The 14286-nt window shown below is 44.0% G+C and overlaps 1 protein-coding gene across 1 annotated transcript in view; it reads left to right on the forward strand.

Annotated features, from left to right (window-relative positions):
- The window catches only part of LOC109908104 (disks large-associated protein 4), a 115193-nt gene that overhangs the window by 77193 nt on the left and 23714 nt on the right, over positions 1-14286 (forward strand). Inside the window, exons 2-5 of the mRNA XM_031794357.1 lie at positions 7382-8667; positions 9116-9354; positions 10560-10725; positions 12845-13061. Of these exons, the coding sequence (XP_031650217.1) occupies positions 7462-8667; positions 9116-9354; positions 10560-10725; positions 12845-13061 (1828 nt within the window). The 5' untranslated portion in view covers positions 7382-7461. The remainder of the gene's footprint in view (positions 1-7381; positions 8668-9115; positions 9355-10559; positions 10726-12844; positions 13062-14286) is intronic.

Genomic DNA, 14286 nt, shown 5'->3' on the forward strand with positions numbered 1-14286 from the left:
AGGGAGACATGAGAGCAGAAGTATGCTCTGCTCCCAGTGTGGAATATGATAAACAGTGTCTGACACTGGGGGGTTCACTAACACAGGTTAATGTCAGCCAGCTGTGGCTTGAAGGCTGCTGATTAGGCTTGGAACTGTCTCTGTGCTCTGCTCATTGTTGAAAACCCCACCACTGAAAAGGACTATACACATTCAATAATGATACTCCCCAATACCCCTCCTTTTCCTCCTCACAAATATGCATATCACATAAAGTACACTAACAAATGATTGTCATCTACATGTTTACACACACACACACACACACACACACACACACACACACACACACACACACACACACACACACACACACACACACACACACACACACACACACACACACACACACACACACACACACACACACACACACACACACACACAGAGGCAAACAGCTTGCTGCTTAAACAGACCCAGCAGTCTTGTCACTCAGGGCATGGGTGAAGTTGTCACATGGGATGGGTGGACAGGTCTATTCATCCCCCACAATCATTTCTTTAAAATAATTTGTATTTATTTTTTATATATAAATATTTTGGGGGGTTGGGATTACCCTGGAGGTCAGTTACCCCCAGATGGCATATGAACACGTCATAAGTATGTGTAGAATTGCAGCAAATTAGCTTTAAAACGTATAATGTTTCTCTCAGCCTCATGACAAAATGTGTAGAATACCATTATATACTCAACAGAAATATAAACCCAACATGTTAAATATTGGTCCCATGTTTCATGAGCTGAAATAAAAGAGGCTAGAAATGTTCCATATGCACAAAAAAATCTTATTTCTCTCAAATTGTGTACACATATTTGATTACATCCCTGTTAGTGAGCATTTCTCCTTTGACAAGCTAATCCATCCACCTGACAGGTATGGCATATCAAGACGCTGATTAAACAGTATGATCATTACACAGGTGCAGCTTGTGCTGGGGACAATAAAAAAACACTCTAAAATGTGCAGTTTTGTCACAAGGCACAAAACCAAAATATCTCTCAATTATAACCCTCAAAATTCCCCTGTAGAAGTCCTTCAAAATACCACTCAAAATATCCCTCAATACTGTATACCCCTCAAAATATGCAGGAATATACTCCTCAAAATATCCCTCAAAATACCCTTCAAAATACCCCTCCATATACCCCTCAAAATACACCATATACCCCTCAAAATATCCCTCCACATACCTCTCAAAATACCCCTCCATATAACCCTCAAAATACCCCTCCATATAACCCTCAAAATACCCCTCCATATAACCCTCAAAATACCCCTCCATATAACCCTCAAAATACCCCTCCATATAACCCTCAAAATACCCCTCCATATAACCCTCAAAATATCCCTCCATATACCCCTCAAAATATCTATCAAAATACCCCTCCATATACCCCTCAAAATACCCCTCCATATACCCCTCAAAATACCCCTCCATATAACCCTCAAAATACCCCTCCATATAACCCTCAAAATATCCCTCCATATACCCCTCAAAATATCTATCAAAATACCCCTCAAAATAGCCTTCAAAATACATCTCCATATAACCCTCAAAATACTCGTCAAGAGAGGCATAATAAGTCAAACTGTGTAGAATTGCAGGAAATGTTTTTAAAATGTAAAAAAATAAATGGAGCAGGACCCACACCAACATTTTGCCCTTGACTCAGTGTAGATCTCTTTTACCATGGCAGGCAGGCCACAGCTCCCATGACACTAACGCTAAGCCTGTGCATCCCCATTGTGTGTGTCTGAACTGGTGACAGGCATTTACAGCCTGGGCCCAGGGGATCCTCCCTCTACTTGATAATTAACTCTGAGCCTGTGGTCCAGGTTCCATAGACAAGTCAGGCTGACCCTGGGAACAAGGAATGCATGGATTCCTTTACGCTGCAGCACTTCTCACCATCTCTCTATAGAGTGCTGTGTGTGTGGGTACGGGTGTCTATGTATGTGTGTATTTGAGTATGTGTATGCATGTGTGTGCGTGCATGTGTTAGTGTGCGTGTGGGCTCCTGTGCGTCCGTTTATGTGTGTGTGTGTGGCTTAGGCAGATAAATTACAAAAGCCTATATTGCTGTAAAGCTTGCTGTATTTGTCATGGCGCTGCTCTGCTTCAGCTGACACAGACTGAGATAAGTGGGAGCTCTCATACAGCAGATGGGGTGCACAAGGTTAGATAAAGGAAACAAACCCCAAACTAATGTTGTGGTAATGAAATGTGAGCGCTACATGCTCAACTCTGAGGTAGGATTTATTTCCAACTATGCTGTAGAGGGAGATGCGGAATGACCATGCAGTGTGTTCAATGATACAGTTATTACTCCTCTAGGAAGCAACTTGCATGGTAAGCAGTAGTCTCAAATAAATATGGGCTTTTTAAAAATATTTTTTTATGTAATGTTTACAGAGCTTTAAGGAAGAACAGATTACTCTGAGCTACTAGGAAAACATAGCACCCTCCTGATTCCAAAAATCATTCCTAGGCTACCACTAGTTTTCTTGTGACCACATACAGTTCCATCATCAATTTCCTCAGCATGCTTTAGGCTTTCAGCTGCATGTAACCTGAGTCATTGTACCGGAGATCATTTTTTTGCCAGGCAGCGCTGGGATGTCAGAAGCACCAGCAAGAGAGAACCAACGAACATACTGAGAGACGTGTCTAGACTGACTAACCTTGCCAGCACTGCCTGTTGCTGTGGAAACCACTATCCGTGTTGACAGACAGGCCACATGGGACTTTAATTCCATGGCAGGACAATACGGCCCACATTCATCAGAGCTTTAGGACCCCTTGTCTCCTGTCTCAGAGAGGTGATGTCACAACAGCCATTCAGCAGTGAGAGAGAGAGGAGCCATCCAACCTGGTCTCAGAGCATTTCGGATTATTCTGTACGTAAATCCGACACACACCATTTAGTATGATATGTTAAGTTTCATATGGTATGTATTAATTTGTGGATGTCCATCACCCATTTCGTATGATATGTTACGAATTACAATTTGTATGATATGTTACGAATTTGCAGAACGTACAATATGTTACCAATTTGCCCAACGTATGATATGTTTCAAATTCTAGCTAGTTAGCTAATGTTAGCTAGGCTAGGGGTTAGGGTTAAGATTATGGTAAAGTAAGGTTTAGGGTTAAGGGAAGGGTTTGCTAAAAGGGTTAGGGTTAGCAAAAATGTTAAGGTTAGTGTTAGGGGAAGGGTTAGCTAACATGCTAAGTAGTTGCAAAGTAGCTAAAAAGTAGTAAGTAGTTGAAAAGTTGCTAATTATCTGTGATGAGATTGAAACTCGCTACCTTTGGATTGTTAGATGTTCTAACGTAATTTCCGGACTATAAGCCGCTACTTTTTTCCCACGCTTTGAACCTCACGGTTTATACAATGACGTGGCTAATTTATGGATTTTTCCCGCTTTCACAAGATTCATGCCGCCAAAAAACTGAGCACCGTCACATAATGTGATGTGAATCGCGCGCGCTCAAACTTCCCATCATTCTGATTACGGTAGTCATTTTGTCACCCTCATCATGGCAAAGACACGTGATGCAGCTTTCAAGTTGAAGGCGATCGATCTGGCTGTTGGAAAAGGAAATAGAGCTGCTGACAGCGTGGAGCATTGTCAAAAAATCCACTATCATCAACGGGTTTCGAAAGGCTGGACTGCTGCGTAATGAAGAGGGCTGCGAACCAACATCGGATGAAGCAATTCTGAGGCTATTCAACTCCGACACTGAAGGAGATGACTTCAGTGGTTTCAGTGCACAGGAGGAGGAAGATAGTGACCAATGACTTTCTAGGTAGGCTACTGTTTACTGCTATTTTTTACATTTTTGTTACAAGCCGTGTTTCGTTAAAGCCAATTTATTTTTGTTACAAGCCGTGTTTCGTTTAAAAGCCTATTTATTTTTGTTACAAGCCGTGTTTCATTTAAAGGCTGTGTAAAGTTAATTTGTTTCAATGTACCGGTAGGCACCTGCGGCTTATAGACATGTGCGGCTTATTTATGTACAAAACACTTTTTTTTTTAAATTCAGTGGGTGCGGTTTATATTCAGGTGCGCTTAATAGTCCAGAAATTACGGTAGTTAGACACCTACTCATCCACCTCGACCAACCACCCTACTTTCATTTTTGCCTTAAGTAACCATCTGTCCTATGTAACCATACCAAACGTAACATGTCATACTAATTTCAGTGTCCTGGATTTAAATGTACTATGTTACGTCTAGTCACTGAAACCAGGCTGAGCCATCAGCTCTGCTTCACAATAATTCCTGATTCCCTGAGCACTCTACCATCACCTTTGTCTATGGTCAGGTTATGACAGCCAGGAGAGTCAACTGAGGTCAGGAATACAGAATACCACATCTGAGATTCCTCTATCATTGGATCCTCTCCAGTCCCTCCCATGAAAATATTTAAATGGAGGGGAGACAACCCGTGTCGTACTTTTGTAGATGTTTCCTTTATTCCCCATGTTAACCTCTGTGAACCTGAATCTGTTTCTACCTGCAGTTCACCTTCCACTTGTACAGGGTGGTTGCGGCAGCAAGGTCTGCATTCCTACACACCAAACCCAGAACATATGGGCAGACAGAGTGGAAGACAGGGTTACACTCTCAGCAGTGAAATGCACACACAGTTTATATTTGTATTGCTAAATAAGCTTGATAAAATCATAAAAATAAGTACATCGCTTTTGAATTTCAGTCAGACATTCATTTGGTGCTTTAATAGCTTCTTATGGCTGGGGGTAGTATTGAGTAGCTTGGATGAATAAGGTGCCCAGAGTAAACTGCCTGCTACTCAGGCCCAGTTGCTAATATATGCATATTATTAGTAGATTTGGATAGAAAACACTCTGAAGTTTCTAAAAACTGTTTGAATGATGTCTGTGAGTATAACATAACTCATATGGCAGGCAAAAACCTGAGAAAAAATCCAACCAGGAAGTGGGAAATCTGAGGTTTGTAGTTTTTCAAGTCATTGCCTATCGAATATACAGTGTCTATGGGGTCATATTGCACTTCCTAAGGCTTCCACTAGATGTCAACAGTCTTTAGAACCTTGTTTGATGCTTCTACTGTGAAGGAGGGGGGAATGGGAGCTGAATGAGTCAGAGGTCTGCCAGAGTGGCATGAGCTGATCTCGCGCTCACGTGAGAGTTAGCTTGCGTTCCATTGCATTTCTACAGACAAAGGAAATCTCTGGTTGGAACATTATTGAAGATTTATGATAAAAACATCCTAAAGATTGATTCTATACTTCGTTTGACATGTTTCTACGAACTGTAATATGACTTTTCTTCTGAACTTTCGCCTGGACTTGCCTGTGCTTCATGATTTTGGATTGTGTACTAAACACACAAACATAAATGATGGACTTTATCGAACAAATCAAACATTTATTGTGGAACTGGGATTCCAGTAAGTGAATATTTATAATGCTATTTCTGACTTTGTTGACTCCACAACATGGTGGATATCTGTATGGCTTGTTTTGTTGTCTAATCGCAGTACTCAGATTATTGCATGGTGTGCTTTTTCGGTAAAGCTTTTTTGAAATCTGATACAGCAGTTGCATTAAGGAGAAGTTTTTCTAAAGTTCCATGCATAACAGTTGTATCTTTTATCAATGTTTATTATGAGTATTTCTGTAAATTGATGTGGCTCTCTACAAAATCACCGGATGTTTTGGAAGCAAAACATTACTGAATGTAACGCGCCAATGTAAACTGAGATTTTTGGATATAAATATGAACTTTATTGAACAAAACATACATGTATTGTGTAACATGATGTCCTATGAGTGTCATCTGATGAAGATCATCAAAGGTTAGCGATTAATTTTATCTCTATTTCTGCTTTTTGTGGCTCCTCTCTTTGGCTGGAAAAATGGCTGTGTTTTTCTGTGACTAGGTGCAGACCTAACATAATCGTTCGGTGTGCTTTCGTCGTAAAGCCTTTTTGAAATCGGACACTGTGGTGGGATTCACAACAACTTTATCTTTAAAATGGTGTAAAATACTTCCATGTTTGAGGAATTTTAATTACAAGATTTATGTTGTTTTGAATTTGGCGCCCTGCACTTTCACTGGCTGTTGTCATATCGATCCCCTAAGCGGGATCAAAGCCAATAAGAAAATAGGCAGTGACTGTTTAAATACTTACAAGCACAGATGGTAAATTAGAATTTCCCACTTGATGTAGTCCGCATATAAAGATAGTCATATAATTTTTATGAGCAGAGCATATACCGGTATGTACTTAGAAATTCTCTGTCCTGAGCTCAGTTGGGACGCACTGATGTTTTCAAATCCCTGGCCTACCCTTGACTCCTGCATGCTGTTGGTTTGTTCTGTAGCTCCACCTGCTGGTTAGTTGGAGAACCGTGTGGACATGGTGATGTGTGTGGGCCAGTGTCTTGGAGAAGATAAAAAAATCTGCTGGCAGAGGGCAACTCCTCTGTGTTTTACAGCACATTTTGGTCTAGCATAATCAAAAACATGGCTGAAGAATAGCTGTGTGACACATATTAAGAGCTTATAAGGTTCTATAAGGTTCTATCTGCGTTTTTGTCAAAATGAAATTATGGACATAGTCTTGTTCTGTTCAATGTTCTCTACCTATATAGTTCTCTAAATACCCCAATTCAAGTTGTTAAGTTCAAAAGAAAACAAGATTTAAAATTGCTGACACAATTCAAACCAATGAGGGTTCGGAACTTTAGGTCCTACTATATTTGGATAGTCCAGATTGTCTACAGATGGTCATACTATCAACAAAGTATCTGCTGATAAGCAACTGACTAACTGTTGATAAGCAACTGCTTGCTAAGGTTATGGTTAAGGTTAGGGTAAGGTTTAGAATAAGAGTTAGTGTTAGGGTTAACGTTAGAGTAAGGGTTAGGGTAAGGGTTAAGTTTAGGGTTAGGATGAGGGTTAGGGTTAGTAGATAATTAGTTGAAATGTTACTGAACTTTAAAGCCAATTATCTCTGAATCATCTTTTTGCAGACAGAACCTTATAGTCCCAAGCTCTCATTATGTCTCTTAAGTTAGTGCTCCACTACAGTACTTAAAAGAGCTTAATGAGCTCCAACTCTAATGTGTTTATGAGCTTAAGTGGATTTGTAGAGCCTCGTACTATAAACACTTAAGGTTGTTCTTTACTGCTTGACTCCAGCATCATCACAGCAGAGAGGAAGTGTAATGTATGAGTCGCACTCATACTAAGTCGTACTATGAGTCGTATTCATACTGTAACAATCAATTCCTCTTTCTTATACTGTATATTCTAATAGATATCCTATTCCCCTCTGTTCCAGGATGAGCCCTCCAGGGCTGTAGATGCGCCCCAGCTGGAGACATGTTCTAAGAGCAGCAGCAGACCTGCACTGTGGCCACCATGAAAGGGTTAGGTGCCAATCGCAGCCGTCACCTGTCGGACTCCTGTGAGCCATCGGTGGGCCCCCAGAAGCCCCTGTACCCCTTGACCTCTGACCCCCATGGACCCTTCCTCCTGAGCCCCACCATGAACCACTATGGCACCTTGGACCCCCACCAACTCCACCACTACCAGGCCTCCAACCCCCAACCCCTGCCTCCGGAGTGCCTACTGCCCCTGAACCAGATGTCCAACAGCAGCACTTTCCCCCGACTCCACGTTACCTCCCAACTGGAACAGTCCGACTACTCCCAGGGCTGCATGGTCCCTGCCGGGGGCAGAGGTAGACCTGGTGGCAGCCGGGTGGGCACCCTGTCCACCTCCATGTCAATGGGCATGGGCCTGGGTCTCAGCGGGGCTCCCATGATCACAAGTGGATCAGCTACCATCTCTTCTGCGGCAGCGGCCAAGATGAACCGGCTGCCATCTAACCTGCTAGACCAGCTGGAGAAGCACCTACCCCTGCAGAGGGATGGCTTCAGTACCCTCCAGTTCCACCGGGGCAGGGTGGCCAAGCAGCGCAGCGAGAGTCCCGGACGGATCCGCCACATCATGCACTCTGTCCAGAAGCTATTCAACAAGTCCCAGTCGCTGGAGGGCTCGGTGGTCAAGGGCAACATGAACAGCACTACAGAGGGAGGTGAGGAGGGGACCAGGCAGACCTGCAGGAGTAAGAGTAAAGACAGTGCTAAGACTGAGACGCTGAAGCAGCGACCTAGCAGGCAAAATGCACTGGGGCTTTGGAGCTCAGACGATGCCCTGGATAGTGACACAACCACCAAAGTTGGCACTATCGCCGTGGGCTACCGTAACCCACTTAGCATGATGACGCTGGGCAGGGCGGTGTCTGACAGCCAGGCTCCTCCCAGGCACCTCCCACATGGCTACAACACCATCTCTGCCCACACACTCAAGGCCTCCAAGAGCAGCAGCGACCTCAAGTACCTGGCCTGCCCGCAAGCAATGACAGGGACTAGGGGAGGGGAGCTGGTGGGAGGAGGACGCAGGGAGAGCACCCTGGTGAAGCGAGGCTCCTGGTCCACACTGACCCTCAGCCAGGCCAGGCAGGTGCTCCAGAAGGGTTCAGCCACTGTCAACAGGACGCTGCTCAAATCCAAGTCGTGTCACCAGGACCTGACCTGTCAGTACCTCCAGGTAGGAGGCCCAGTGAGTATTATTCACATTAGGCACTAGCAGCCACAGCCACTAAATCTCAGAAATTAGGAGATTTGTTTTAAAACCTAATTCATTTGAATCCCTTTTAATTACTTCAGCAGCATCGTGACATTTACGGTCTATAATCCCATTATTCAAATTCATTACAAATACCCACACAATACATTCAAATGATATGAAATGACACATTCAAGGTCTGTCACATTAAAGGTCCAATGCAGCCATTTTTTATCTCAATAGATAATATACATTATCATAATTTTCATAATTTCACATTATTATTTCTTAGTGTATAAATATATATAAACCACAGAAAAATCAAGTTTTTGACTGCACTGGGTCTTTAAACTAGTTAAAGTGGAGATGATAACGTAGAGATGAAGGTGTGCTGGCTCAGTGAGTCACAGTGGGATGGTGTGTGGCCCCATACTGTCTGTAGGTTCCACTGGGGGACTGGAGTGCTACGCTGGGGGGCCGGGGCCGACCCAGGGGCCTTGAGATCCCCTGCCGAAGGATGCGTAGCGGCAGCTACGTCAAGGCCATGGGGGACGTGGACCAGGACAGCGAGGACTCAGAGGGAAGTCCTAAACCCTCGCCCAAAACAGCCGCCCGCCGCCAGAGCTACCTGAAGGCTACCCATCAGTCCCTGAGCGAGCATCAGCCTCCACCACCACACAAGTGAGAGAGCTAGATGCAAGAGGAAATATGCATGTAGATCATACTGTAGTTAATACTGTATGTTTCTGAAGAGGAGTTCATTTTCCTTAGCAATCTATGTCATGACAGAACAGATAACATGGGATGTCTGGGGGAACTTATTCTTATACAGAGGAGTAGCTACACACACCCTGCATGGAAACCTGTCTGCTCTGAGAGTGAATCTAATATAACAGAATGAAATGAAAGTGGACACCACAAATGGACAGCAGAGGGCAGCATCCTGACACTGACTTTGAACATTTACTACATAATGTATGCAGGGTAAAACCTGCAGGCTGCAGCAGACTCCTGTTCATGACTAGATACAACTATATCAGTGTAACATGTTCTTATGGGCTGTTCAATTATAGAAAAAGGAAATCACCTACCAACAACAGGTAACCAAACGTTTCCATTTAAGGTCAAAAATGTGAAATGTTTTGTCATGTTCCCCACCGCTCGCACCGGCAGGCCTCGCGGCTATGCACCCATGCTGGAGGATAATGGGATACTATGGTCTCCACTACAGAGTGCATGCTCAATGCAGCATTTGGCCAGGTCAGTGTCCTAGGGAGGGAGGCAGCACGGCCCTCCACTCACACATGCCCACCTCTGCTGCCACTTCTCTAACCAACCCAGTGCTTTGTCCTGTTCCCCTGCCCACACCCCATATATTACCAATTGCTCGGAGTGGTGTGTTAGTATCCCAGCCACAGCCACTCCTATCACGTCTCTCATCATAAACCACTGATCCCCCATACAAACCCTTTCCACCCCCACCCTCCGCACCGGCACACACATTCCCACTAACAGGTGCCTCCTCGTCAGGCAACTCAGAACAAAGGAAACAACCTCTCTGTCTCAGCAAATTCCATTGATGATTACAAAGCAAAATAATAACTCAAATTCTCTCCCTTTTGTTTTGATGTTTACTGACGACTCAATGTGTCCTCTGTGCTGTCATTTTGATACCCAACTATTCTCCGCTCTGCTATCCTCTCATCTCGCTGGTATTTGATCTCACAAAATCACAAGAAATTTGGGGAAGTTCAAAGCATCCGCTGAAAATGGATGCGGTTCTCATCAACCCAAGATGTCCCGTATCCTCCCCACCCTTCATCCAGGTCTTTTCCTTATGGTTGAGGGGTTCTTTCAGCAACTAATTCTCCCCTCTACCCCTGTAGTTGTCTCCCCTCCCTGAGAGAACTCTCCACCAATCGGAGCCTGGACAACCTGGACTGCCTGGTGAGCCCGTGTGAGCCCCCGATGGCCATGCGGCACTGGGACGATCGCAGAGACTACCACCAAGGTTATGCTACCCTGGGCAGGGCCATGATGAGCAGTGGTCAGGTATGTACTGTAAATCCACTCTCCCTATTCACTCATTACACTCTTTATCAGGGTCTCAAACAGGCCTGTCAGTGTGTGTAGGAATAGTACCCCCATACAACAAACACATCATAACAGTTTGACAGATACATGTAGGCATAATTAACTAATAAAAGTACAACTGTATTAAATTAATTATTCATAAAGAATGCCATCAGACAGTGCAAAGACAAGCCTCAAGCCTGAAACAACAACCAGAAATGAGTGGGATGTTGACAGCCGAATCCTCTTTCTATGACTGCAGGCAGGGATAGAACATTTCAGATTATGTGTGAGACGCTGATTGGTTAAACATCCAGTAAGCCAGAAGAGACAAGAACAGGAATGATGCTTGAAAGTAATTTTCAGAAGTTAAGACTGGGACATGCGCCTCCTTCTAATCCTGAGGACATTCTGTTTTTATCAAAACCAGCAGACTCCTTTCAGATGGAACATCCGGAGGCACTTTTGCTCATGGAGTTAAAATGGCATAATATTACAGATGACAACAATGGAATTGCCCTCTTTACCTCACAGGAAGCTTTTTTTATTATCATATTTCAGTAATTGAATTTGGGAGATGACAGTAAAATCTGTTTTGGGACAAAAGCAAGTATTTTCTGAATGAACTGCAACGTTTTATCAGGATTGATATCTGATGGATTGTGATGGCTGCCATAGCAGGAGAACAGGCTTAAAAGGATCTGCATTGTTGTACATGGAGGTAAATGCGCATAAAATCAAATATAGGGAAGGTTGTAACACATCGATGCCTTTTCCTTCAAGTATTTTCACTGGGTATACAAAGAAGTACAGACATTATCAGTTTACATGCTAAAATTATAGACCGGAAAGATGGTTTCAAGATGGTAATAATAATTCTAAAACCATGATAAAAAAGTATTGCAAGATTCAAACGGATCAAATAATGGATAAGCAGCAACCAAGGAATAGGCTCTTATTGTAAAAATCATGGAATGGCGTGAAGTTTCATCATTTGATTTACATGAAGTTTCAGAATGGATTTTGAATACTGAGCATCCATGTTACATCCTCTTTCTTTCTTGGGGGACATGATGATGACCATGTGCCAACTCTCGCACCAGCCTCCTCCTCTCACACTGCAATGAAAAGCAGGATGAACAAATAGAGACTCCACCTGCTACCAACATCATTAAAACTTTGAACATCACAGGAGCCTGGCATAGAAGACTGGGGTGTAATAATCTATCAGTGTTCCTCCTTCTCCACTCTGGCACTGTTTGAACTGAAATAAGCCTTTATCCCAGGACGGACTGGTGAAGTTGACTCAGCTGGTCTGTCTCTACAATACCTTGTCCCTGTTCAACCTATCCCTGTCCCTGGGCTACATAGATGTACTATGATATATTCCTGCTGATGAATCTGCTGTTATGTGAACATGTCATGTTGTCAACGCCAGAGACTGGAAATGTCCTACACCAATAAACGTTGTGTAGATCATTAGCACCACTGAACTGAGCAAAACCAGACACCACCCCTACCACTACGACTATGATGTGGAGAGAGTGAACAGCTTGTAGTGGGAGGCTGCTGGTGCCTCAGTAGCAGTGATTGTATTAGCTCCTGGCATGAGGAGTTAAGTGAAATCTGACGCTGCTGGCTTATCATCACTGATTAAACATTCCGTGTGGTATTTCACATTAGATACAGTACAGTGAGTATACTGATTATCAGGGGACGCAAAGCTCAAACAGAATATTTAAATAATGAGATGTTTTCAACAAGGTCACTGCAGATTTACTTTTTGATCAATTGATTTCATTAAGTAAAATCGTGAACGTGCATGATAACTCCTGTACCCATTTTCCTCTAGAGATAGTAAAAATGTTCATTATCAGTGCATGAGTTTCTTTGGTAAATCTAACAGTCCTTTTGATTGGGCTCTCGTGAGCTGAGACGAACAGGATCCTTCACACTCTCTGACCATACACCACCACCTTACTCCAGCAGCATGCCCCGCCACCCGAGACTGGCACTGCTTTCGCCTCACAGGCGGCGGAGATCTAGTGGTCGCCTAAGTCCCCGCCCCCAACTTGTCAACCTGCACGTGTCCTTTCAGGTGTGTGGGCAGGGCTGTGGGCGCTCGCTGTACTGCGAGGCGGAGTCCCAGGCGGTGGAGGCTCTGGACCTGCCCACACCAACGTACTTCCGCTCCCGCAGCCACAGCTACCTGCGGGCCATCCAGGCTGGCTGCTCCCAGGATGAGGACACCGCCTCAGTGGACTCTGATTCACCTCCACCCACCACCACCGGCTGCACCCATATCTCCAGCACCAGTGAGTATACTGTACTGTTCAGGATGGGCGTGGGCTGGGCACTGGGGATTGGACAGACAAAGGTTTTATGCCTTTACTGTAGGCATAATAGTTTTGTTTGAAAAGGGCCTTATCATCCTTTTTTAGCACGATTCATGAATAATTTAGTATCTCTAAGATAAGGACTATGATGTAAGATTCCCACATGCATTGATGTATTTTCAAATCCAGCAGGGAAAATGTATATGAAGGGCGTGAGGGACTGTATGAACTCAGTGGCATGCGCGGGCGCGTACACACACACACGTACACACACGTACACACATGTACACACACACACACACACACACACACACACACACACACACACACACACACACACACACACACACACACACAAGACAGATTTGGTCTCTGGCTGGTGGCACTGAATGGCCTATCAGCCCAGTGTGAAAGTAGACATTATGCAGCTAACTCATCCATACCCATTACACAACAGTGAGCAGGGGGATATGCTGTCTGGCGATACATCATGGTGAGTTTGCACACCTGTTTCTCACACACACATGCACTGGCGCTGCTGCGTATGTTTTCCATGCATGAGAACAAAACTTCTCAAATGTCAAGCCAGTTCACAGATGTGGGTGGTCTCAGATAGTGGTCTGTCCACTACTGGAGTCTGTGAACATACAAACATATCAAAACGTTTTTTGATGCCTCAAAAACAAAAAGCCCAAAGCATGACAATCATAGGTAGAGTATTAATAAAAACACATCATTGTTTCCCCCCATCAATCACTGTTTTCATTTTTGCATCAGATTCACTTCTGTGGCTCAGCTGTTGTCAGTTACCACATCAAGGCCTATGAAAATGCCATGCATGCAGTCAGCGATTACAGGCGGTGGTTTAAAAGGTTAGAGGAGCCCCGGCAGAGTCTGATCAGCATGGGAATCACTGTCATATGATGCAGTCTGTTTGCAGCACAAAAGCAGCCCTTGCCCAGATGAAGTTGCCTTAGGGAAGACTGTGGTGGGTTTCGAGCAGGGGCAATGGAGTTGGTCTAGTCAGGGCTGCAAAGTGCTCTGTTCCTGAATCATGCTGAAACAAAGTGTTTGTAGGCCTACTGATCAAAATGTTTTACAAGGGCAGGGCACCCCATAATTGAAATGTTAGACTATTGCTGCCATTCCATTTTTTTGTAGACCATTATGAATATTCAAAAGTGTCAATCTGAACATTAGACCT

Source organism: Oncorhynchus kisutch, linkage group LG17, assembly GCF_002021735.2.
Source record: "Oncorhynchus kisutch isolate 150728-3 linkage group LG17, Okis_V2, whole genome shotgun sequence".
NCBI classification, from domain to species: Eukaryota; Metazoa; Chordata; class Actinopteri; order Salmoniformes; family Salmonidae; genus Oncorhynchus; species Oncorhynchus kisutch.